Source organism: Macrobrachium rosenbergii, chromosome 55 (assembly GCF_040412425.1).
Source record: "Macrobrachium rosenbergii isolate ZJJX-2024 chromosome 55, ASM4041242v1, whole genome shotgun sequence".
NCBI lineage: Eukaryota > Metazoa > Arthropoda > Malacostraca > Decapoda > Palaemonidae > Macrobrachium > Macrobrachium rosenbergii.
In genome coordinates this window covers 11,921,659-11,949,288 of record NC_089795.1, presented here as the reverse complement: position 1 = coordinate 11,949,288, position 27,630 = coordinate 11,921,659, and the positions used below count along the sequence as shown (strand labels likewise).

Sequence of the window (27,630 nt, the reverse complement as noted above, 5' to 3'; positions counted from 1 at the left end):
CCCTCTCTCTCTCTCTCTCTCTCTCTCTCTCTCTCTCTCTCTCTCTCTCTCTCTCTCTCTCTCTCTCTCTCTCCAGACCCCCGGGAGAAATTGCAATATAAAGAAAATATCGTCAGATTGACAGAGACAATACAGAACTCGGGACGAATTGTTCTACTTACCGAGATAGGAGTCTTCAATCCCTGTCGTGTAAACTTGTTGCTGCCATTTTGTTATCCTTTGGATTCTGTTGAGCAAAATGGACCGCTTGTTAAAATACCTCATTATTAACGCCCCAAAAATAAGTAAAATAAGCTACTGTATTCGAGATACACTTTTACCGTTACGTGAAATGATTAGGTACGGTAGAAAATGAGTAAACCGCAAAAAAAATGCTGATTAATTACCTTTATAAAAAAGTGATATAATTAAATGATATAATTTAATCATATTTATAGTATTTAAACTAATTTAAAATGTTAAAAAGCGTTACTGTTAACCCATTCATATCAAATAAACCATTATTTTCGCGATACTCCTTTACCGTAACCGAACCTAACACCTGCGGGTAGAAAATAGTTAACGCCAAAAAAAATACTTCATTAATTACATTTACAAATAAAATAACTATATATATAATTATATTTATTACGATTTTATAAATTTAAAACGTTAAAAACGTAATTATGTAATTATTAACCCAAAATGGCGCAAATAAACGACCTAATCACCTTGTGTGGAAAGTGACTTTGTAAACAAATGTCGGCCATGGAATTTGATTTCTGCCTAAAATTTTACAGAAAAGAGTCGAATTTCGACCGGAAATATTGACTGAATGGTCGAATCGAAGGTCAGCCGAGGTAAATCAATGATTGGGGTTGAATTGGTGAGTTAAAAATTGGGTTAAATTTGAGTTTTTCCGTTAAATATGGTCAAATTACAAGAGGCATTTCTCGTCTCCTGAAGGTGAAGGCGACGATGGTCGGTCCCATTTAAGCGTTAGATCGTATTCGACCTTTAATTGATATCCAGTAATCGACCTTTAATTGATATCCAGTCATCGACCTTTAATTGATATCCAGTAATCGACCTTTAATTGATATCCAGTAATCGACCTTTAATTGATATCCAGTCATCGACCTTTAATTGATATCCAGTAATCGATCTTTAATTGGTATCCAGTAATCGACCTTTAGTTGATATCCAGTAATTGACCTTTCATTAATATCCAGTAATCGACCTTTAATTGATATCCAGTAATCGACCTTTAATTAATATCCAGTAATCGACCTTTCATTAATATCCAGTAATCGACCTTTCATTAATATCCAGTAATCGACCTTTAATTGATATCTAGTAATCGACCTTTAATTAGTATCCAGTAATCGACCTTTAATTAATATCCAGTAATCGACCTTTAATTGATATCCAGTAATCGACCTTTAATTGATATCCAGTAATCGACCTTTAGTTGATATCCAGTAATCGACCTTTAATTGATATCCATTAATCGACCTTTAATTGATATCCAGTAATCGACCTTTAATTAATATCCAGTAATCAACCTTTAATTAATATCCAGTAATCGACCTTTAATTAATATCCAGTAATCGACGTTTGATTAATATCCAGTAATCGACCTTTGATATCCAGTAATCGACCTTTAATTAATATCCAGTAATCGACCTTTAATTAATATCCAGTAATCGACCTTTAATTGATATCCAGTAATCGACCTTTTGATTGATATCCAGTAATCGACCTTTAATTGATATCCAGTAATAATTTAATTGATATCCAGTAATCGACCTTTAATTAATATCCAGTAATCAAGGTTAATTGATATCCAGTAATCGACCTTTAATTGATATCCAGTAATCGACCTTTAATTGATATCCAGTAATCGACCTTTCATTGATATCCAGTAATCGACCTTTCATTAATATCCAGTAATTGACCTTTAATTAATATCCAGTAATTGACCTTTAATTAATATCCAGTAATCGACCTTTAATTAATATCCAGTAATCGACCTTTAATTGACATCCAGTAATCGACCTTTAATTAATATCCAGTAATCAACCTTTAATTGATATCCAGTAATCGACCTTTAATTGATATCCAGTAATCGACCTTTAATTGATATCCAGTAATCGACCGTTAATTAATATCCAGTAATCGACCTTTCATCAATATCCAGTAATCGACCTTTCATTAATATCCAGTAATCGACCTTTAATTAATATCCAGTAATTGACCTTTAATTAATATCCAGTAATGGACCTTTAATTAATATCCAGTAATCGACCTTTAATTGACATCCAGTAATTGACCTTTAATTAATATCCAGTAATCGACCTTTAATTGATATCCAGTAATCGACCTTTAATTAATATCCAGTAATCAACCTTTAATTAATATCCAGTAATTGACATCACAGAACTTCATCCAACAAGGCAGAGGACCCGATGGGAATGTCGGGTTATGGGTGGGGTATACCTCCGGGACAGGGTGATTTTTGCTCCCCCGCTTGTTACCCTACGATTTAGGGGATCCTTATCCGCTGGACGGTAAAGGGGGACTGTGGGAATTCGGGGTTTTGGGGTGGGGGAGAACACGCACAGACGCAGCGGACGTGTTTATACGGAAGAGCATCCCAGATGTGTAAGACGCCAGGGAGCCGTTCGTTGCGGGGAGGGAGCGGCTGAGGGAAAGGGAAGAACGTGGGGGGAAGGCAGGGAGAGAGTTCCCCACGTCCCCCCAAATGCGGGGGAAGGTGAGAAGCGGCGGGGGGGGGCAGGCAGAAGGTTCTGCGCAGATGCAGAACTTACTGGCACCGAGGAAACGGCAGGGGCGGCGTTGCGGGTGGTAGGTAGGATCACATTAGGAAGGTGGGGAGCTCTACCAAGCAGGAAGCAGAGGCTTAGAGAGTAACAGGCCGGCAGAAAGCAAAACGTCGTCTCCGTTACCAACAGCCCTAAAAGTACTGTTTAGGGAAAACCAATTTCCGAGGCACCAGTCAGTCCGCAGCAGTTCCGAATTCATAAAACAAACTGGGAAAAAAAACAATATTCAATATACTGAGAAACCGTAAAACCCCAATAGACTTAACCGAGGGACTCCCGATCCTGTTTCTGGGGGAGTACGGTGCCTTTTGTCGCACCCGAGTGCTTTTTTTCTGTAAATCCAGTCTGCACTCGCTACCGAACGCGGGGCTAAAACACCGTTTTTTTTTAAAAGGCTGAATTAACATCTCGTGATTGCCGTAATAATGTATGTTAAATTCCCGGTAAGTGACGTAAGAGTTCTCGCAGGTAATGGCCAAAGAGTGCCGAGTTACAGGCTCAAAGGAGCACTTAAGTTTATGGCGAGGACTCAGCCGGTGTACTGAAACGAAATACGCAGTTATTCAGGTTATTAAAACGCAGGCCTACGTCAGAGATAAGGCTAGTGGTGGGTTGAGAGAAGAGAGGTGGGGGGGGTGGTAAATGACGTTAATGAGAAAAGGAGGGAAAGGAGCTTGTATAAGAATTTGCAAAGGAAAGTAGGAAACTGTCCGGCGATAATGCATGGAAGACGATAATGCATGAAGTCGGAGAGTTGTAATGCACACTAAACGTTACAGCAACCAAAAGAAAAATTTTTTATAGGTTATCATAATAACCTAACAGCCTAAAACAGTAGGCCGCATTAATTAAATGAGGCTGGTTTATAGAAGGAGTAAAATGTAGGTTATTATACTAACCAAAGCCACCTAACCTAACCTAATTTAGCACCTGGCTGGAGGGACATTGCCCCCCCTGGACCCCCTCCTTTGCTTATAACATAAATTATGGGTTTTTATAGTAACTAAACCAACCTAACCTAACCTGTTAGGCCGCATTACCTGGCTGGGGGCTTTGCAACCCCACTCCCCTTTAAAGAAAACCTAAATAAATTAAACAGAACAAAGTTAAAGTAGGTTAATAGTTGACAAAAGGCTTATGAACCATTCCAATGCAAACAGATGGTTGCAACAGTTGGAAAGATGAAGGTCTAACCCGTGAGGATCACGTATGAATACCCCCACACCCCCTCCAGTTCCTTTAGGGTGCAGCCCTGTTCTTCGAGGCCTGTCCTCAATTGTAATGCCGTATTGTAACGCTTGTAAGGCAGACGTCACGTGGAGGGAATGCATTAATGTACAGGAGCAGTAATAATTGTGAATAAGGGACTCGAAATAAAGGCACGCAGAAGGAAAAGCCGGTTATTAAAAATGAAAACAGAAAGAAGAGTGAGTAACTCGGAGTATGAATCCAAACGTCGTTTCACCCATTCCTAACCATCAGTTTGGGATGTAGTACGAAGAATTAGGAGGGTTTTCCTCAACGTAGAGTTAACGGTGTAAAGTGATTCGTTGGATAAGTATTTATAGGCTTCGGACCCCCAGCCCCTCTTTTTCCTCGGCAAGAAGTGGGGCTGTGTAACAAAAGCTCCCCTATAAGACGCATCGCATGTATGGCCGCATTCGAAATAGCAGTAGTAGTGAAAGGGTATGTATTTGTAACGGCTACCTCAGTCATCTTGTTCCTCCTGTGTTTGCGTAAGGTGGTTTTGTCTGTGTGATGCTGTATACAGTAAAAGCTGATCGCCTTCTCACCCTCTTGCTCTACCCCACCCGTAACCCTGCTTTCCCCTAGTTGTCCCCTAAATTGTAGGATAACAACAAGCGGGGGAGCAAATCAGCCTGTCCGGGAGGTACACCCCACCCATAACCCCGCTTTCCCATCAGGTCCCCTAGCTTGTTGGATGAAGGTGGTTAATTACAGTCGTGTGACAAAAATTGAAGGTAAATCCGTAATTAGCAACCAAAATACTCTAGAAAAAGTTCATTTACAAGGAAATCCCCCGCTGCGGAGTTAATAAGTAGTTCTGCCGACAAATCCTTTCACTACTACTGCTATTTCGAATGCTGCCATGCGTGCACACTCTTATGGGGGAGCTTTCGGTACACAGCCTGACTTCTTACTGAGGAAAAATGGGGGCTGGGGGTCCAAAGCCTATACAGGCAGTCCCGGTTTACTGACGGGGTTCCATTTACACCGCACACAGAACCGAAAATCGTCAGAAACTGAAAAATCGTCGAAAATCGTAAAAATCTTAAGAAAACCTTACTTTTAATGCTTTGGGTGCATTGAAAACGATTACATTTTTATTGAGTTTTTCATCAAAAAAACCTTCAAATTATGAATTCTGTCATTTTGGAGCCATATTTTTCTTCCATCAGATCGGCGACGATCGTGAACTGGGAAGTAATTTCTGATGAATATATTTGAAAAGCGCCAGTAACCTCGAACGTCGTAAGCCAGACCCATTGTAAACTGGGGACTGCCTGTAAAAAACTTATCCAACCAATCACATTACACCATTAACTCTGCATTGAGGAAAACCCTCCTAATTCTCCATGCTACAGCCCAAACGGATGGTTAGGAGTGGGTGAAACAACGTTTGGATTCATACTCCGTGATACCTATGTTACTTTCTGTTTTCGTCTTTTATAACCATTTATAACCAACTTTTCTTTCTGCTTCCCCTTATTTCGAGTTCCTTATTCACAATTATTACTGCTCCTGTACATTAACGCATTCCCTCCAGGTGACGTTTACCTTACAAACGTTACAATACGGCATTACAATTGAGGACAGTCCTCGAAGAATGGGGCTGCACCCTAGAGGAACTGTGAGGAAACAAGGGGTTTCAGGAGGAATGGAGAAGTTTCTCTCGCCGTTGGAGGGGCTGTGGGGGTATTCATACGCGATCCTTACAGGTTAGACCTTCATATTTCCAACTGTTGCAACTGTCAGTTTGCGTTGGAATGGTTCATAACACTTCCGTCAACTATAACAGTTTCTGTTAACCTACTTTAACTTTGTTCTGTTTAATTACTGTATACTGTAATTACAACATTTATGCATTTCTATAGTAAGTAAATGAAAAAATTTAAACAAACAAATTTCACCCCAATCTTTTTTCATGAGTTTCAGAGATCATGCCCCCTCGATATGAGACCACCTTGACGTGGTGGGGGGCTCTTGAACCCCAGGAATTTGTTCCCGGGTTTGATTCCAAGAGTCTCATATATATATTGTATATTTCTTTGGACTAATTTTGTGGAATTTTCCACCTTTTGTAAAATTTATTGGACTTGTTAAATAGGAAAAGATATCATAGCTGGGACTAGGTTTATATCCGAAGCTAAATAGTGGGAACTGTGGTAAGATCATCAACTACCCAATAATGTTCGGACCTGAGAGATATCAGATTGATAGCTCAAGGCCGGAACTATTCTTTAGGGCTAGGCCATGGATTCCAGGGGGTCTGGTTCCGGGGATGATTGTATTCTTGTAATACCCTCAGCCCTAGCAAGCGGGTTTGGCTTACACTTGGGCCACTCTAATCATGTTGAGCCATCCCCTGTGGGGTAAGGTAGGGATACGGACATTTGGGAGTTGGTTCTCACTTGTGCCATTGGTGGAAGAATAAAACCTATGAAAGACTAATGATAACTTTTCAGGTTTAATTTTCTTTTTTTTTTTTACTTAATCTTTATGAGTAGTAGTTATTAAGATTCAAGTACCCCTGGGCCCTTTGATGGTATCGTCTCGGCACAGTTGACGACCACTGGAACCTCCTGACAATCTTTGCTTGGAAAAATCCAAGGAACCTTTTAGAGTAATTACACTGAAACCATACGCTCCAGTGCAGAGCAAAGGGAAATTGAGCAGAAATATATGTGAAATAGGACCAGGACTTTTTGAAACCTGTTATGCTAAATACTTGACTTTTAACCTGGAAGAATCCAGTTGCAATATTTTTAATGTATATGGAGACATTGTGAAATGATGTGGCTGAGAGCCCAAGATATCACCTGAGGGTCGAGGAAAGCCGAGGGTGGAATTGGCCTCAGCAAAAGAAAGTGAAAAATTAAAAGCATTATTGCATCTCGGAGGAGTCAAAGTAGAATGTGCAGTACATGCTTTTTGGAATTGCTCCAAGGGATTGATATATGCACCCCAACTGATGACATGCTCGGAGGAAAAGTTTGTAGAAGAATGAAAAGATCAAGGAGTTATAAAAATCGAAAGAATGAAGAAGATCAATGGAGCCTTAGTTCTGCTTCCTAATTTAATTATTACATTCGATTCCATTTAACTGCTTAATATAATAAAAGCAGCCCGGTTACGTTTTAAGGTTAAGCAATATATCCCAACACCAAGGAGATGTTTTCATTGTCAAGAATTTGGGCATATGTGAGGATCTTGTGGGCAGAAACTACAAGGCAAGCCTGCCGCTTGCAATAAAGAAGCAAGATGTATATAATGTGGAGACCATCATCCATCATCTTCACTTTATTGTGATGTATGCCTCATGGAAAAAGAAATCCAAACATTAAGGGTAACTGAATGTATTACGTTTAGAGAGGCGAAAGAGAGACTCTTGAATCAGTATGTTAGACCTGGAATATCCTTTTCCGGTGTTGCTGCCAACGGAAGAAGAAATTTAAGTGCTACCAGAGGCAATGTAAATAGAAAATCAGTGACGACCTGTACTGCGTGCCTCTTTGGAGGCTGTGCCAGTGATTTCTGGCGCTCCTGCCTCTTCAGAGACAGTTCCAGTGGGTTTCTGGCACACCTGACTCTTCGGAGGCGGCGCCAGTGGATTCTGGCACTCCTGCCTCTTTGGGGGCAGTGCCAGTGATTTCTGGCATTCCTGCTTCTGTGGAGACAAAGCCAGTGATTTCTGGTACTCCTGCCTCTCTGGAGGCTGTACCAGCTATCCCAGGTGTGTCAGCTTCTTTGGAGGTTACGCCAGTTATGGCCGACATTCCTGCCTCGTTGGAGGCTGCGTGGTCAGTATCCGATGCCCGTGTCTCCCTGGCGCCTGCACCAGCTGTAAATGGTGCTTCTGATGCTTTGGAGGATGCACCAGTGTCCGGACCTCACACCACTCCTCAGGCAGGGCCAGCCAGCTTTGTCTGGTGTTCCTGAGACTGATAACCCTGTGAAAAGGAAGGTAGCCTTAAACAATCAGTCTGCTTCTGGAAAAATGAAGGAGCAAGGCAGTAAGCTGAAAGCTCTTCAAAGAGGCTCCAATTTAACAAGCTCAAAATGAAAGTAGAGTTCATTAATTTTCTCCAGTGGAACTGTCATGGATTAAGGGCTGAATGGGAAGAATTAAGGCTGCTCATATCAGAAGTGTCTCCTGCATGTACTGTATAGCTTTGCAGGAGACCATGATTGGTAATAATATGTGCCTCAGCCCACGAGAGTACACTGCCTGTCATTCCACCTATAGAGTAACGTAAATATTGAAAGCCATGGGGGTGTAGTTTTGTATGTTCGAAATGACACCCCACAAAATCATATTAGTATCCAGTCTACATTGCAAGTGGTAGTTGTGCAGATCCATTTGCAAAGGAAATACGGGCAGTCCCCAGTTTACGACAGGGGATCCGTTCTTACGCAGCGTCATAAGCCGAAAATCGTCGTAAACCGAAAAATTGTTGAAAATCGTCAAAAATCCTAAGAAAACCTTACTTTTAATGCTCTGGGTGTATTGAAAATGATGTAAACTGCATTTTTATTGAGTTTTTCATCAAAAAAACCTCCAAATTTTTATTATTCTGGTGTTTTGGAGTCATATTTCTTCCATCGGATCGGCGCACAACGCGTCGTAACCCTGGAACATGCGTCGTAAACCGGGAAATCATTTCTGATGAATATATCTGAAAAGCGTCGTAACCTCGGAACGTCATAAGTCGGACCCGTCGTAAACCGGGGACTGCCCGTATACAGTATGCTCTCTCAATCTACCACCTAGTGAAGTCTTCCCCATTGACGAATTCAAGTCCTTCATTCATCAGTTACCACTCCCCTTTGTTATTCAGGGAGATATGAATAGCAGAAGCCCTCTTTGGGGTGACTGGGGAGTCTACACATTTTCACATTATCAGCAATTGATTCGTGTATATGCAGTGATGACCGCCTTATTGACTTTAATTGGAGGGTTATAAATTTACCAGTAGCCATTTTCCAATAGTGGTGAGTGTAGCCTCAAATCTCCCATCTTCAAGACTACCTAAATGGAACATTGGTAAAGCTGATTGGGCAACTTTCCTGTGTAGATGATGCTCTTGACTTTTTGAATACAATAATTTTCTTGGCTGGTCTTCAATCTGTACCTAGGACTTTGGGCATATTTATCTGCCAACCAGCTCCCTGGTGGACTCGTGAATGCCGGGAAACTCATAGAACTATGAGGTCTGCTTTCAGCAAATACCGCAGGCGAAAATGTGAGTATTACCGTGTTGAATTTCGAAAAGCAAGAACTCATTTTCGCATTGAAATTAAAAAAATTAAAAATTAAAATTCACTAAATTTGGAAACACCTCTAACTTAAGTTTGGAAGAGAGTTAGGAAAACAGCAGGCAAGTTTAGTCCTTGTTAACCTCCAGTTATCAAGATCAGTGGTTGTGAGGTATGGACCCCCGGTTAGTGGCAAATGAGTCTGCCAATCATTTTGCTAATGTTGCAAAGAAAAATGATGATAGACCCCATTCAGTTCAAAGGCGGCTAATGGAACAGGCCGAAATTGATTTTAATACATCAAGAAATGAACAATACAATGTACCTTTTACTATGAGAGAATTTGAAGCAGCTGTGAATAAATGTAATGAATCAGCTCCTGGACTGGATGATATAACACATTCAATGATTAAGCATACCCCAGAAAACATCAGACTTTTCATATTGAGCCTCATTAACAGAATTTACCGTGAACATATCTTCCCTAAGCTTTGGGAGGTGTTAAAATTACTACCATTTGTAAAACCAGGAAAAGACCTATTCGAGACGGAAATTATTGTCCTGTTGCATTGCGACATCATGTTTGTGTAAGGTCATGGAAAAAATGGTGAACACACATTTGACGTGGCACTTGGAACGTCGTAAATATCTGTCACCTACTCAGTGTGGTTTTCGAAGTATGCACTCCACAACTGATGTATTGGTTCGAATGGAATCTTCAAGATGTGAATCTTTTGCTAACAAGCGGCATCATGTTACTGTTTTCTTTGATCTAGAGAAGGCTTATGATACAACATGGAAATATGGCATTTTGAGGGCCCTTTATGAATTTAACCTGAGAGGCAATTTGTCCCTCTATATGAAGGCATTTTTAAAAAATAGATTATTTCAGGTTCAGGTTGGAGCAACAATGTCAGATGTATTCAGTCAAGAAGAAAGAGTACCTCAGGGTAGTTTTTAAGTGTAACCTTGTTCACCTTAACAATCAATGGGGTTTCCAAAATAATTCCCCCAGATATAACATACATCCTTTTTGTTGATGACCTTTCAATATTCTTTGCAGCAACAAGGATGGCAGTGGCTGAACGCCGCCTTCAGCACTGCATTGATATTATAGTAAAATGGGGTGAAATGAATGGTTTTAGGTTTTCTACTAGTAAAACGGTAATCGCGTACTTTTGCCGTATAAGAGGATTCCATCCTGATCCAGATCTGTTCATACATAGGCATAGAATTCCATGTGTTGGTGAAACAAGGTTTCTTGGGTTGATTCTTGATAGCAAGCTGACCTGGATTCCACATCTGAAATATATTAAGACAAAATTCTTGAAAGCAATGAATGTGCTGAAAGTTCTGTCTCACACTTCGTGGGGTGCTGACCGAACTCAGATGAGATTATGTAAAGCCTTGGTCTTTTCAAAATTAACGTATAGGTGTGAAGTATACACTTCTTAAAATGCAAAATTCATCAAATAAGATTGCGTACAGGAGCTTAAAATGCTCAATTCAAGCTTGTAGATGCTGGTTAGATGCCTAAGTCTTTACCACTGCTGGTTCAGCACTTTCAGAGGGTCCCCTATTTAACCAGGAATGAAATGAAAGCGTTGGCAGTTTTTTATGAAAATCACCCCAAGCATCGCTTTTAGAGTAAATTTTATTGTCAGGCGATTAAACATACCGAGGATGGATATTTTACCAGGAAGATATTCAGTCAGCAAACCCCCCAACCCCCACCCCCGGAACCTTCCAGAGGTAAAATTTTGAAGATATTTTCATTTTACCAAGACAGAATTGCCCAGTGAGGCCATGCGGTCAATATTTTTAGAGAATTCCTTGCAACATGACAACTCTCCTGCAGTTTTCACGGATGGCTCAAAGTCAGATGCTGGCGTCAGCTTTGGAGTGGCCTTCCCTGGTATTGAAAGAAGTGGGAGATTATCATCTGTTGCATCTATTTTTAGATATATTGGAATGGCTGCTTTTTGTGAAAAGAAGAGGAAAAGAAGTAAATTTTTGTTGGGTGCCTTCCCATATTGGGGTGGTTGGGAATGAGAAAGTTGTCCAACTGCTGTATCGGGATTGATATCCTCCAGTAGGTCAGAAAATTAAAGAGAGTTTGCAGTCCCAGTGGGAAAATATTGCAACAAATCAAAAAATGTGCAGTATTATGTCATCAGTGGCTCCTTGGTCATAACTGTATACAGGCAGTCCCTAGTTTACGACGGGGTTCCGTTTTTACGCCACGTCGTGAATCGAAAATCATTGTAAACCGAAAAATCGTCGAAAATCGTCAAAAATCTTAAGAAAACCCTACTTTTAATGCTTTGGGTGTATTGAAAATGATGTCAACTGCATTTTTATTGAGTTTTTCCATCATAAAAACCTCCTAATTTTGATTATTCTGCTGTTTTGGAGCCATATTTCTTCCGTCAGATCGGCGTACAATGTTGTCTTAAACCCGGAACATGCGTCGTAAAGTGGGAAATCATTTCTGATGAATATATTTGAAAAGCATCGTAACCTCAAAACGTCATAAGCCGAACCCATCGTAAACCAGGGACTGCCTGTACTGCATGCCTAGGAGACGAGAAACAATGTTATGCAGATTGAGGATTGGACATACAAGACTCGCACATGGGTTCTTGATGTCCTGTGAAAATCCTCCACTTTGCGATGACTGTATCATGCCTTGACTGTAAGACATTTACTGGTCGAGTGTCCCAACCTTGGGAATTTGAGACGTAGGTTCCTGTCCAGGGTTTGTGAGAGAGAAGGTCATTTGATTCTAGCTACAATCCTCTCCGAGGATTGTAACATAGGGCAGTTATATAGCTTTATGTGGGAGGTGGGCCTCCTCAACATCATGTGCTGGACAGGTGTGCAATAGAGGTGAGCTACGTAACTGAGTACTATACCTTGTTTATAATCTGTAAGTCTCTAGATTAATAGAGGAAAGTCCTTCCCCTCTCTCTAGCAAGGGGAGAGAGGGGCCGACAAACAAAACTCGTTGATTTCATTAGCCTTTTATTCTCTCTGACGTTATGGGTTCATCCAAGCCCTTTTCAAATCAATGATGCGCTACATACTCATTAATTTGCAAGGCCCAGAAGTCTTGCAGTTGAATATCACTTATGCCCAACAGGCCAGAGACACAGCACTCCTTCCTCTATTCTACATGACCAGGAAGGAGGCCCAGGGAGTCGAACTACCAGTAAGCTTGTCGAGTTTTTCGACTCAACAGAAATAATTCTGCTGATGCAAGACGTCTGATGACGTCACATGAAAGGTCTAATATTTCATATTTATGTTTCTTTGATTCCACTGTTATTAATTGGAATTGAGGTATATTTTATTATTGGAATGATTGCTGTTGTATTCAGTAGAAGGTGTTTCTCATTTTCCTAAGTTTATCAGTTTTGTACAAATAAGTCAGTTTCGTTTGAGAGTTGTGTTCGGAGTTCGGACATGACTTAGACTCGAGTATTATTGAGGTTATTGTTGTTTACTGATAGTCGTCATTAATTGGGTTATTAAGTCTTTGATATTATTAAATCATTTAATTTTTCCATCTAGAAATGCCCCCCCCCCCTTTACTACCTTATGGCCAAGCATTAATTTCATTGTATCGTTTATTGTAACACGAACAATGTGCTTTGATTGAGAAGGCTGGGAGGCAGATCCCACCAAAATCGTTGTTGTTACCAGAGAGTCGTGCTTGAGAGAACGTCTTAGCACCCGTTCGCCGGGATTTAGCAACATACGCACTCATTCACAGTAATCTCATTATCACATAGACATTAATGCTAGGGTAGCGGTGAGTGTGTTGTGACGGGCCTGTCCGACGTAGTCATCCGTTCCGGTTATTGTATGGTAACCTTAACATAGGATAGCTTATACCTCTAGCTAACTTAGACTAGGACATTAGCCTTTAGGTATGTCCTAGAGACCATTTATTGCTCTTATCTCTGAGCAGCCTGATTTAGGCTTTACGGCAGGACTGTAGTTGCCGAGCGTCTCATTTCCTATTTGATCTGTTGATCGCTTTTAGGCTAGTCGTGCAAGAAGCCTGTTAGCCTAGTAATCTGACCTTTCTGTTGTAGCGATCCTACAGCGAATGGTCATGTTTATTCATTTATGTTCACGAATAATCTTGTATCGTCTACTGAGGACTGTAACGGGTGGGATTCTTGCTGTTGGAAATATTGATGATAGTAGGCTTAGTCTGTATGTTAATAAAAACAAGTTTATACATTATTTCATGTCTACACGCCCGATGCTTTGTGGTTCATTGCATTCTTTCAGGAAGCATCGTTGACATTTCCTGAAAGATAGATCTTCAGGCAGATTTACCTACCTTCATATAGCCTAGAGTTGTAAGTTGATTGGCTTACCCAGCATTGCAAGGTATGTGAAACGGACGTTTGTTGGTTTGCTACAGACCCTTTTTCTAGTCACCTAACGGAAGTGTTACCCTCCATGTTATCTGGGAAATATTTAATATTTTATTTTATTGTGTAGTCTTTATTGACCAACTTTCCTCCACAAAGTTCAGAGATTTACGCAGGATCCTCCCACCAAGGAGGAAGTCTCCATATGTAAAGACTGAAGGTTTGTATTCGTGTTGGAACAGACTACAGATTTTTAAAGTAATTTGTATTTTTTCCAGCATACAAACCTGAAGGTCTTTACATAAATGGCCCACCTCAAGCCACCCCTCATTCTGCTATCTGGGCCGAAAGGTAAAGTGAATGCGTGATGGTGGGGGTGGGCAGGATTCCCACCCTACCTTCGATAGTTAACCACCTTGTTTAAAGTTAAAAAGGCCATTTTCCCAGCTCACGCTGCAATTATACCCATACGTAAAGACCTCCAGGTTTGCATGTTAGGAAAAATACAATTTACTTTAAAACTTTGTACTTTTCCACCCTTGCAGCATTGAGAACCAAAAGGCTTTTTACTGTATTCATTTTTATTCACGTATGTATACATTCATGTAGATTTTGGTGGGCTGGAGTTGAATGTGGAGGGTACGAAGTCGCGAAGAGTGCATATGCAGATACAGTAATTGAGGAAATACTGTATTATGAAATTTTCATAAGTATACAAAACAAAACCTTACATCATCTCAACCAGCCCTCTTGTTTCGTCAGGCCAAAAGAAGAAGTGCTTGGGGATGACACGTGAGTGAGGGAATATCCCTTACTCACTCTTCTTAACCACCAGTTATCACGTTTCCAACTTGCACTGAATGATGCCCCTTCATAAAAAGCTCTGGTTGGTTTGGCTCTGAAAAAAATGTGTCATATTCGAGGAAACGTAGCAGCGCGTACCTTCGAAGACTGTCATCCGTGTATCTGGTCTTAATAGCTACTCACGTATTGTATCTGCCTTAACAATCAGTGAAACTCGGTTGAAAACTTTCATCTCTCTTGAAATTACTACTCAATTCACCCTTGCTACTTTTTCTTCTTGTCTACTGCAGCTGTGGATAATATGGTGTTATGTATAACTGGATCACATATAATGAAGCATTTGCTGTTACCCCACAAAATTCTTACGCTGCTCTCGTGCATTTTCTATTCTTGACCTTTGATTTGCTAACGAGGACGTGTTCATAAGTAATGCTATAAATGTTAAGCTAAGAAGGTTTGCAGATGTGAGAGGGTGGGAGTCAATATTAACTGTTAATCCATTGTTGCATTGTTGCCTCAGGAATGTTTTGATGCTGTGTTTGGACAACATTTGGTTAGATTTTATTAATGTTTAGATAGTACTTTCAAATGCACACCTTGTTAATTGGTCTGAGACCTCAGAGGCATCGTGAGGGGGGGCGGCTGGGGGGGGACATATGTCCCCGGGCGCAGCATTGAGGGGGCGCCAAATTGAAGTTGGGAAGGCATCTATTTTGGGGGAAATGGGGGTGATGAAACCAGTAACTTAGAATCTTTTTAAGTTTTTATGAGTTTTCAGTACATATTCTATATTTAATGAAGATTGACTTCCTTTCATGTTCATTATATGTAAATGTAATCGTAATGTGTTAAATACTATACCATCAAATTTTATTACGTACTTGTACTGTAAAATAAGTGGTTCAGTGACTGTGAGTCAGTGCAAAGATATTGGATGGGTAACCCCCCTCGTCTTTGTTTAGTTATTTCCTTGCATATGGTTGGTCCTAAGCAACTATCACTTTAATCTTTTTGTTTTCATTATTTTGACGCATGTTAGAATTGAAGAAAAGTAAGGTGTATAGTTAGTGAACTAATTCATCTTTGTTATTATCCGTTTTCTTTGCAGGCATTATAACTATTCAGTCTTTGCCACAAAATCTATTTTTGTTCATGAGACTTACCTGCCAGATATATATATAGCTGTATTCTCCGAAGGTCCGACAGAATTTCAAATTTCGCGGCACACGCAGTGGCCGGTCAGGTGGTTAGTACCCATTCCCGCCGCTGGGAGGCGGGTATCAGGAACCATTCCCATTTTCTATTCAGATTTTCTCTGTCGCGGACTGTCAACACCTGTTGTCAGTTCCTCCGCCTTTTGGATTTCGAAATTTGTTGTCACTTAAGTATTTTGGTTGTTTTTTGGTATTCGACTGGATCTGTGACTTGGCATACGCTCTTTGTGGACCGTTTTTGATTTTGCTTTTGACTTTTCTTATAATTAAGATGTCTTACCTCTAGCTATCGAGTCTGTAGCTTGGGTGAATGTAAGGTGAGGCTATCGAAGACTTTGATAGTTCCTCACTCTTTATGTATGATATGTAAGGGTGTTCAATGCTCTATGATAATCGGTAATTTCCTTTTAGCTATGAAATAATATCTAATGCGATCTATGGCAACCCTGTGGACATAGTACGCATCAGCGAAAGACAGGAATGCCGCAGGGCAGTCAGTGGCAGTCAGTCAGTAGCAGCTCAGAGCTTGACTAAGTAAACGTCGCGCTGGCCAACCTCAGCCGTGTTTTGACACTCGCTTCATTTAGCTTCATTTAGCGAAGTTATATTACTTTGCAGGTCTATTTTTGGCTTTTCATTATGTCATAAAACATCAAACTGTGTAACGGCAAGCAAATAAATACACAGAGAAGCAAAAATATCGTTTTTCTCAAAACTAAAGTTATCGACATTCAAACTGCATCTCCTTCATAACGCTTTTGCACCGATCTCAGATACAAAAAGTAAACGAAAGCTAAATGTTTGCATAACAAAGGGGCTTCCATGGGAAGCAACACGAGACCCGCACCACGAAAGAGTTTTTTTCCAAGGAATGTCACTTCAAGAGAGGTAGCAAGTGACTCCCTTCATCTCCAGACTCCCTTTGCAACCAGGCTTCATTTTGCACAAGCCTGGAAAGAGTGAGGGGCAGACGTTTGGTCCCTCCTACTGTTAGAGAGAGGTTACTTGATTCCCTTCCTGTCTCCTCTTTTGTTTTTGTTTCCCAACTGCCTTCCTGTCAAACAGAAAATTGTTTGACCTGCTCAACAGATGTTCGAGCGGAGAGCAGTGGAACAGATATTGACTCGGTGTTCCCGGGATTTTACTACAGATTGTTTCTAGTCCCGAAACTTTCAGTAGGCTGAGACCCGTCTTGGACGTCAACAGGTCGAACAACTTGGTCCGGAAGGAAAAGTTCAAGATGGAGACCTCGCAGTCAATACTAGGAGCCCTTCATCCCGGGATTGGATGGTATCTTTGGATCTCCAAGATACTTATCTTCACGCCCCAATTCATCCACGTTCGGTGAAGTATCTCAGGTTGTCTTGGGGGACTAGATGTACCAGTTCAGGGCTCTCTGCTTTGGACTCTGCATTAACGGCCATACCACGTTGAAAACACCGCTTCTCGTCCGATCAGCGGTTAAGCAACGTTGGTCTGGTCAGTACTTGGATGGTTGACCGCCTGGGAACACCAGATGCTGTTGGCGTCACATTTTGCTCCGAGGGTGTTTACACGTCTCATGAAAAACGTTGCGATGCAGTTGCATCTGTCGCACGTCAGGATCTCACTCTACTTGGACGACTGGTTGATTCGAAAGCGTCGCCGGCGAAGGTATCTGGAGGACCTTCAGTTGACTCTGCAACTCGTGAAGTCCCTGGGACTTCTGGTCTGTGGAGAAGTCGCAGCTGATCCCCTCACTGTCCATTGTGTCTGGGAATTCAGATCTATTCAGCGGCTTTTATAGCGTCTCCGTCGCAAGAACGGCAACTTCTATGTACTGAAAAAGTTTTGGCCTTCTTGGAAAAGGAAACATGCTAGGTGAAGGAAGGAATGAGTCTGCTGGGGACCATTTCCTCGCTGGAGAAGTTTGTTTTCTGGGGAGTCTGCATCTCAGGCCTCTTCAGTTCTTTTTGTTGGAGAACTGACAAAGCAAGGAAGACTTGAAAGAGGAATTGAGAATTCTTCCTTATATAAAGAGGATCTGTGGTGGTGGCTCGATCCAACGGAATTGCAGAAGGGATCTCCCTCAAGCTTCTGAACCCCAACCTAGTGTTGTTTTTCCGACGGGTCGTCAACAGGTTGGGGGGCAACACTAGAGGGAGAGAAAGTGTTAGGAACCTGGAGAGAGGAACAGGTGTCCTGGCACATCGACTTCAAAGATTTGGCGGCTATCTTTAGCTCGCCAATTCTTGAGGTCCAAGTTTGCAATCATGTAGTTCTAGCAAACTCGGACAATACTTGTTCCCTGTTCAGCCTTGCAAGAGAGATTATTCTTTGAGCCTATGCTCGCAACATTTCGATTCTCACAAGTTTTGTGGCAGAGGTCGAAAATGTTCGAGCAGACCTGCTCTGTTGGCGCCATCAACTCCTGCCGAAGGAATGGACCCTTCATCAGGAGGTTTGCCAAGATTTTTGGAAATTTTGGGGTCGCCATCTTGTGGATATTTTCACGACCTCAAGAACAGCGAGGCTCCTCTGTAAAGCTCATCTGTACTCGACCCTGGGGCAGTTGCGATAGTTGCTCTTCCCTGGGATTGGACGGGAATAGATGTTTACGCCTTTTTCCCTGTTCTAAATTCTGGGAGAAGTCATACGCAAGTTCGCGGCCTCACAAGGGACGAGGATGACTCTCATCCCCATGTTTTGGCCTTCAACCACTGGTTCTCGGAGTTTCTCTTCTGGTTGGTAGACGTTCCCGAGGACCCTTCCTATGAGAGCAGACCTGCTCATACAAACCCACTTCACGAGATATCTTTGAATCTCCCCCGCTCTGAACCTGACTGCTTTCAGACTATCGAAACTTGGTCAGAGCGAAGGGGTTTTTCTGGCCAGGTGGCACGGGCCATCGCTAGAGCCAGAAGTTCTTCATCTAAAGGATATATCTAGCGAAGTGAGCAACCTTCAAAGGTTGGTGTAGAAAGAAGGGCTTTTCCTCTTCCTCTATCACTGTGAGCCAGGTTGCGGATTTTCTCCTTTACTTAAGAGAAAAACTCGATATAGCAGTTCCGACTATCAAGTGTTATCGGAGCATGCTTTCGATTGTATTCAGACACAGAGGATTAGCTTTGTCTGACAATAAGGACCTCCACGATCTTACGAGCTCTTTCAAGACGTCCAAGGTTCCTCAGCTGATTTCCCTGCTTGGAACTTGGACGTAATGCTCAAGTTTTTGATGTTTAGTCCTTTGAGCCTCTCCACTCTGCATCTCTTAAGGATGTTACTCTCAAACGGCATTCCTCGCGAAGAGAGTGAGAGAAGTTCGAGGTCGTCATGTGGGCTTCAAGGAACATAATGCTGTCTATTCTTTAAGCCCTAAGTTCTTGGCTAAGAATGATAGGTCTTCTAACCCTTGGCCTAGACACTTTGAAATTAAAGGTTTAGCAGACCTTATTGGACAGGAACCTGAGGGAGTTCTATGTCCAGTTAGAGCTCTCAAGTACTACCTTAAAAGAACACAGGACACTCGTGGTCCATTGGATGTTTTATGGTGTTCTGTGAGGCAACCAGTTAAACCTATGTCAAGAATGCACTGGCATTCTTCATTAGGGACGCCATTAAGGACGCACACTCTAGTTGTGACGACTCCAACTTCAAGTTGTTGAGAGTTAACGCTCACGAGGTGAGGGCAGTTGCTACCTCCATGGCGTTCAAGAAAAATATGGTACTCAGTGACATTTTTAGTGCCACATTTTGGCGAAGTCAATTCGGTGTTTGCCTCACACTCTTGGCAAGATGTTTAGGTAGCATACGAAATTGCTTTTCGCTAGGACCATACATTGCTGCTTCAGCAACCTTGGGGACAAGGGGTAACTCTGATCCTATCCCCTTTTAATTGTGTTTTTGTGGTTGTTGGGTCGACTACTGGAGGCAGTCTTCCCAATCCTTTGCAAACTAACGCTTTAGGTGTTGGTTAGGTGGTTAGTAATGCTCTTTGTCCTCTTTGTATGGGCTATGATCTAGTCACATTGTGGTCACGCCCCTGTTGACAGATCATCTAGAAGTCGCCAGCTATATAGGTCACTACCTCGCTGGGGTCTCTAGTAAAGCAGAAGCAGACTAGAGTGACAGTAACCACTCAGTCAGCTACGCTATCAGATAAGGAACCAAAATAATTTTACCAATAATTGGTTTTTTCCTATTTCTTGGCTGTCTCTACCCCCTCCAAAGGTGGTATTCAGCTATATATATATCTGGCAGGTAAGTCTCATGAACAAAATGATATTTTAATGATAAAATAAAGTTTGTTCATACTTACCTGGCAGATATATATATTTATATTGCCCTCCCTCCTCCTCAGGAGACAGTGGCGTTAGAAAATCTGAATAGAAAATGGGAATGGTTCTGATACCCGCCTCCCAGCGGCGGAATGGGTACTAACCACCTGACCGGCACTGCGTGTGCCGCAAATTTGAAATTCTGTCGGACCTTCGGAGAATACAGCTATATATATATCTGCCAGGTAAGTATGAACAAACTTTATTTTATCATTAAAATATCATTTTTTTTTCTGGTATTAACTTCTATGCTGGCAACAAATTGTTCATTTTCATGATTTTCTTAGGCCCCCTGTATTCCCTAACGTTTAACTTCTTTTTTAGTCAAATTTATTTAATTTGCCATTTGTCTTTGGTTATTAAGAGTTACTAGTTACTGTGATGCTTTACTATAATCTACATTTTAAGTTATCAACATTTTGGAATTTGTTTATGAGGGCTAATGATTAATTAATTACAGTATATCTGTTATATGTAAAATAAACTATTTCAGTTTGCAAATTCGGTTTGTGCGCTGTCCTTCCAGATTATTATTATGCAAATTAGAATTTTTGTTTTCAACACAATATATCTAAAATAATGAAGGCAAACATTTCCGGCCAAGATTAGCACACTCAAATAAAAATAGTCCTCCCCGCCTCCCCCCCCTCCCCTTTGGGGGTCGCCACAAAACACTTTGGCCCCCGGGCACCAGCAACCCTCACGACGCCACTGTGAGACCTTTATAGGAACCTGAATTAAATTTGATTTATTTTGCTTCAGTTCTGACATTGTTTCCTAACTCTGTTTTGCATTCTTTGATTTCAGATTCTCCCTCAGAAGAACCTTCCTTCCTTCGTCAGTTTGGAGCAACATCAAGAATTTGGGAATGCATGTGTTTAATGGTACTACATGCAACATTACCAGTAACAGTGAATATTAGATTCGTACTTCAGCAATGAAATCTGGTTGTAGTCCGTCAAGTTATTGTACTTAATTTTGAACAGATTTATTGGATAGCCATTTGTAAACAATTTTGTGTTAAGAGTTGTCAACTGAACACATTGTCCTTACAGAATAGTGTAAGGTATTATTCTTGCATGTCATTATGTATTCACTGAAAATATAAAGTTGATGTATTTCAAAGTGGTTCTCTTTGAACGAAGAAGTGTTTAAAGCAGTAACACAGGCCACTTCTGGTGTCACCACCTCTATGAACCTCACGAGCAGAATCTTGAATAAAGCTGCTCGGAAAGAAATAACACAAACCTAATAATGGATAGCGTGACAGTGTGGCAGCCGAGCTGAAAGTGGATGCTGGTGCTTGGCAAAGCAAGTAGCATGCACGAGGTCCAAGGATATGCAGTGATGAGCTTGGATTTCAACCTGTAGCATATTGGGGAAGAGATTTGAACATTGAAGGACAAAAGGCTACAATGAAGCCAGAACCCTCTTTAGAATTACCTCCGAAAAGTAAGCTTGAAAGTGCGTTATCACTACCTTCCATAAATCAAGAAAACAGCAACATGGCTGCCTTTAGTGAAAGCAGTGATGGCAACTCTTTGTCTCTGGACCCACTGATGGTCGTGAAAGCAGAGCCAGGGGAAGTCTGTGAGTCTAATGAAGATGGTGAATGTTCGTATGAAATGAATTCGGTAGTGAAGGAAGAAGATCCACTAAGTTGCAAAATGGAAGTAAGACAATTACAAAGGAATAGTCACAATGGAGAGAAGCCTTTCAGATCCACTGACTGTGAGAAAGTATTTTCCAAGAAAATTAAGCTTAAAAGTCGTATCACAAATCCGACCAGAGAGAAGCCATTCATGTGCGAGGTATGTGGGAAAGCATTTTCCTGGAAACTATGTCTTACAGTTCATATGAGACGTCATACTGGAGAGAAGCCATTCAAGTGCAAGGAATGTGGGAAAGCATTTTCCGTTAAACAAAATCATATAGATCACATGAGAATTCATTCGGGAGAAAAGCCATTCGTGTGCAAGGAATGTGGAGAAGCATTTTCCTGGAAACAAAGTCTTGCAGTTCATATGAGACTTCATACTGGAGAAAAGGCCTTCATGTGCAAGGAATGTGGGAAAGAATTTTCCAGGAAATCAAATCTTACAGTTCATATGAAAATTCATACTGGAGAGAAGCGATTCATGTGCAAGGAATGCAGGAAAACATTTTCCAAGAGCACAGATCTTACACGTCATATGAAAATTCATACTGGAGAGAAGCCATTCGTCTGCCAGGAATGTGGGAAAGCATTTTTCAGGAAACCAGATCTTACAGTCCATATGAGAATGCATACAGGAGAAAAGCCTTTCGTATGCAAGGAATGTGGGAAAGCATTTTGCAGGAAACCAGGTCTTATAGTTCATATGAGAATTCATACAGGAGAAAAGCCATTCCTGTGCAATGAATGTGGGAAAGCATTTTCCAGGAAAAATAATCTTGCAGATCATATAAGAGTTCATACTGGAGTTTATAGCCATTCATGTGGAAGGAATGCTGGGAAGTATTATTTGGGTAAATTACCCTGACAAGCCGTATGAGAATTCATACTGGAAACCATTTGCAAGGAAACCTCATCTTGCAAGACATGGATAAGCCGTACTGGAGAAAAGCCTTTTGTGTGCAAGGAAATATGTGAAGGTTTTTCCCACTAGAATTACTCTTACAAGACTTGAGAATTCATACTTGAAGAATGTGGGAAAGTAACCATTTACAGTAAGCCCTCAATTATCTGATGTAGTATGTCCAAGGCTATCGTGGAGACTGAAAATTTGTCAATATGGTTAAAAGAAAACCTTCATGGATGTAAAATGTCAGTTATTTGGAATTAATCTTCCCGACTGTTAAAGTTAGCTTATATCTTTGCGCCATTAGGTATGACCGGCATACAAAATAAAAGAAATGATGCTTGGCTAACCCAGTAGGACTGTCTCTGTGATCATATGTTTCCCACCAGGTTGCGTCTTCATGACATGTCCTGATGCAGACCGCGTGAATTGGCAATAATTTTGATTATTTCTGGCTTATTTTCTCCTGTACAGTATTGTGCTTATTTTAGCCTATAGTCGACCTAGCATACTTGGTCGAAAGGGGGCTCCCAGTTGTTTTACAGCTCGACACACCTCTGTTTCTCGAAGGTAACTTGTGGATTGTGGATACCCTTTCCTTCCTAAGACCTTGACCATTTATAATTAACCTCTTTGGCATTTCCCGGTTTTGTTTCTCTCGTAAACAACAGAGTTCAGAGCTAAATCTTCTTTTAGAAACGTTATCATAAATGAAGATATGATGTGTGAGCATGAATTAAACGAACTTAAATGTTATCACCAGGTGACTGACTCTCTCCCTCCTTTAAGTGTAAGTTCATAATTTTGGACTGCTGTGTTTTTTCATGTCACTTCCAGTAATTATTAGGCTCCTTCTTGGTCTTCTCTCTCTTTCTCTCTCTCTCTCTCTCTGATTTCTTTTATTTTTAGATGTAAGTACAGTATAGTATTTATTAATTTTCATTATTTTATGCCATAGTTTTGCCATGCTATGTTATTTTATTATTTGGAGTTAAACTGGTCTACCATTAGGAATTAAAGGGCTCATTACTTTATAATTCATTGATCATCTTATACTAGGGTATATCTTATTATAATTTTATTGTAAAACTCTTTCATCAAAATTGTCGAAAGTAGTGACAGGTTTTGGTCTATTTTTTTCCTTCTCGTTCTTGGAAAATCGAACCTCTGTGTCTCCCATTTCTTTATTTTGAGTCCTTGACAGTTCAGTCAATTTTCTCATTAAATCCTGGGCTACTTCCGTGGAGAAATATTTATAGACATTGTATATAACTTCCATTGTTTTGGGGGTGGCTGCTTCATTTTGGGGAGATATCCATTGCTCCTTGTGTTGGCCCAGAGGTCCTTTAATGGGATGGGTTAATTCAAGGCTACTGACCCAAAACTATAATTGTTTCTTCCTCACCACCACCTTAGGGTAAACACAGGTGTGGCAGAACTTGCGGAAAGTTCTGTCACATTGTCTTAATTAATATTTTCATATTCTGTTCCTAACAAGATTATTATCGTAAATCTGCCATCAGTTACAGTGAGATGTGTTTCTTAAATAAAGCCTTTTTTCAAAGAATCGAAAGGGAGTCTTCAATAGCCTTATTTGCACGGTGAGGAATCGAAAGGGAGTCTTCAATAGCCTTATTTGCACGGTGAGGAATCGAAAGGGAGTCTTCAATAGCCTTATTTGCACGGTGAGGAATCGAAAGGGAGTCTTCAATAGTCTTATTTGCACGGTGAGGAATCGAAAGGGAGTCTTCAATAGCCTTATTTGCACGGTGAGGAATTGAAAGGGAGTCTTCAATAGCCTTATTTGCACGGTGAGGGAAGTACTTTTGGCATCGCTCTTTCACCCTCCTGAGGCAGTCCTTTGACCAAGTACGCTAGGTGGACTATAGCTGTCGAGGCACAAGTGAGGTTTTCTCGATGCGGAAATAATTAGTGATCTGATGAGAGGATGAAAATTGTGTGAAGTATTGGAAGATGCTAGAAGTTGATAGTTTGCACAGACAGTTTGTTAGGGCACCCCATAAGCCTACTCAGTCTTCATTTCGTCTTCTGGTGTTGCTTCTCCTCCCCCTCCTCCATTAACCTACTTACTAGCCTAGGTCAGTTCCTCTCTCACTCCCTCTGCTCCACCTTCTTTTGCTCCCTATGTGGTTCAGGAAGTAAAAAAAATTTATTGAGATATACCTGTATTCTTTTATTATGTTTAGAAACTTGACCATACATATCAGGGAGAAGATTCCCCCCACCCCACGGTGATTGACCTTTTTCGTTTGCCCCAACGAGAGAGGTGTTGGAGCCTTGGCGTCTGTCTAAAGCCAACCCTCTGGACTGCCCTGGGTCCGTTGGTTTCTGCGTGGACAGAGAACCATGGCGTGTCTCGGGACAAAGGTCTGTGCCCTCCAGCATCTCTCTCAACCGTCTCCCCGGCTCAGGTTCGGTGCGTTCTCCCGACGAGTTGTTTGGTAGTTTGGCGTTCGCGCTCGCTGGCTCACATGTCGTCTATTTTGGGGAGAGTGATAGGGACGTGTGTGAACTGTATAGTTGTTTAGGGATACAGACATTTACGTTTGCCCCAGCAGATTTGAGCTGGGCGTCATTTCCGTTATCATTCACTCACCCGGTGCCATCCTCCGAGCGGACGGTAACCCTCCCCCTCCTTACTCAGTTTTCCCCTGTATCACCTCATATTCGTCACCTTGTGACAGTCATTCCTCTCGGTAATAGTGGCTCTTTGTCTTTCGCCGCTTAACTGTACAGAGTGAGTTAGCCTGGTGATAGAACAGCTCTCGCTTCTCAGTTATCGCCTCTTAAGTGTTGTACAGACAGTACCGACTGTCATCACACATCGCCATCGTGGTTATATGGTGACGTCATATAAGAATCCTCTGCCTTCCCCACCCAGATATCCAGCGCCCGTTCACTCCATCCGGTACTTGCTACCGTCATTCTGTGACGCCATTGCTGATGTTCTGGGGTTTGTCACCTTCTCTGGTTTTTTTTTTTTTTTTTTTTTTTGCCTCACCGGCATCGTCCGTAGATTGTCATTTTCTTCCGTCTTCATTCTTAGGGGATTTCAACTGTAATTTAGTTGATTCTCCTTCAGTATTTAAGTGGTGCATAGCTCATGTTGTTCCATTTTCGCTTCCTTTTGCCGAAGATGAATCCTTTAACTGGCACTCTTTAGTTTTTTCTATCGTGGTTCCTGTTAAAACAAGAAGTTAATACTGATTATGGTAAGGTGCATTATCATGGAAGTAGAGCCTTTGGGAAATAGATGAACGGTTGAGAGAGAAAGCTAGGAAACTGCTTAGTGTGAAACAGTTCTGCTCATAACCCAAACAGTGTAGTGTGCTTGCAACTGTGTTTGTTGAGTGAGCTCTTACGAACCGAGCAACCTAGGTGATGTGCTGGCATGTTATTGGCTTAATCTAAACAACAGAGGCAATCTCGGAATTGTATCCTTTAATGCTGGTTCTTGGATGCTACTGCATCTATTTCCAGTTTTTGAAGCTGCTTGGAGCTGGGTTAGGACTTACATACGATATAAGTTTCAAGTTTTTGGACCAAGGAAGCGAAGACTCCTCTAATAGGTAAGGTACTTTGGCCTAATTGTGAGGGAGAAGTACCTTTGAATTTGGTATCTCTTTCTTAGCACTACAACTTGATTACTGCAAGAGTAATACATGTGATTATATTATATATAAATACAATATTTATGCATATATATGTGTACAGTGACGTTTATGCATGCATATGTAGATATATATGTATATGTAAGTACATATGTAGATACATATATAAGAGGCAATGATGATTCATCAGAGTTGTAACCTTTCCTTGACAGACCTACTTCCGAGGCTAATGGGAGGAATGTCTTCTTCCTTTTACAACTTGGCTGTAAAGTAATGGAAACGGTTGTGTACAAATAATATAATGTAAAGCCCTGCTCAACCATTAGTAGCTGATTGTGACAGTGTCCCATCATTGTCTCCTTACCCTCTTAAGTGTTTGAGGCCATCACCTAAGATGTCTCGAATCAGGAGATGAGAAACTTCTTAGAACTGCTTTTGAAGTCTTCCCTCTAGGGTCTAGCCCCTACAGCCTTTTTGCATTTAAGTTCCATATAGAATTTCCTAAACAACTCTCGAGTTCTGCTTCAGTAGCGATCTGGCTCATATTCTAAGTGGAAAATTACACACGCAACCACAACTGATGTTTTGAACTCCCTTTTTAAGTAAGGTGTGTGGACCTCAGAAGGCCATGTGCAGAGTTTCATAAGTTTCTGGCAAAGCATCAGGAAGAACCTTTGGTAGTGGTGGTTCTCAGGGAAGGATACTTTATACCCTTTTTTACCCCTATCAACTTTTGGTATCCTTTTCCCCACACTCTTTGCAAAGAGAAGTTCAGAGTTGGGTGGGGTAAATTGGACAGTTGTTATGCAGTGAGGCCATCGAGCCATGGGCATTTCCAGCCTCGACCAGTTCACTTGGCTGGACTTGTTTCTCTAGCCACACTAACCCACCATCCTCATTCAGTGTGGTAGGCACCTGACTTTAACAGTACGTAAGGTTCATTCCAAATAATTATAATTATCAGGATAAAGTTAATTACTGTATGGATACTTACCAACTGTTAAAGTGGAAACCCACCCAGCCTCCCCACATCTGAGTGGGTGGTCTTGAAGAATTCTGACACGAACGTAATCATTCCAACACCACCTGGTGACAAACAGGTGATTACAGAGACGGTCCTAGCGGGTTAGCAAAGCGTTATTTTTAAAATTTTGCGTTCCGATCGCACCTAATTTCGTGAAGATGTAAGGTAACTTTAACAGCAGGTAAGTATCCAAATAATTAATTATATGAAAATTATAATTTTGTACCCTATTTTTATACCTGTTTTGTGCCTACAGTACTGTACAGTATATGCTTATAAACGGTACAGAATACGCTACGATAATGTACACATAATGAAAACCAAACTGTACAGTACTATTTACTGAATAAATGTATGAAAAAAATTAA

The 27,630-nt window shown here is 41.2% G+C and overlaps 1 protein-coding gene and 1 pseudogene across 3 annotated transcripts; both read left to right on the top strand.

Moving 5' to 3' along the window:
- The first annotated feature begins 728 nt into the window (after nt 1-728).
- LOC136835902 (zinc finger protein OZF-like) lies at nt 729-27,630 on the top strand. Of its 3 annotated transcripts, XM_067099771.1 has the most exons (3): nt 729-865; nt 13,626-13,727; nt 20,853-27,630. In XM_067099771.1, the coding sequence occupies exon 3, from the start codon at nt 21,461-21,463 to the stop codon at nt 22,565-22,567; it is 1,107 nt and encodes a 368-aa protein (XP_066955872.1). In that variant the 5' UTR covers nt 729-865; nt 13,626-13,727; nt 20,853-21,460; the 3' UTR covers nt 22,568-27,630. The 3 variants fall into 3 exon arrangements, with proteins under 3 accessions (XP_066955872.1, XP_066955871.1, XP_066955873.1); XM_067099770.1 differs by lacking the exon at nt 13,626-13,727; XM_067099772.1 differs by lacking the exon at nt 13,626-13,727 and having other exon boundaries at nt 742-839.
- Nucleotides 17,142-17,257, top strand: LOC136835973 (5S ribosomal RNA; annotated as a pseudogene).

Excerpts from the sequence above, each read along its gene's own strand:
- LOC136835902 (XM_067099770.1), top strand. The coding sequence starts at position 21,461 with ATGAAGCCAGAACCCTCTTTAGAATTACCTCCGAAAAGTAAGCTTGAA.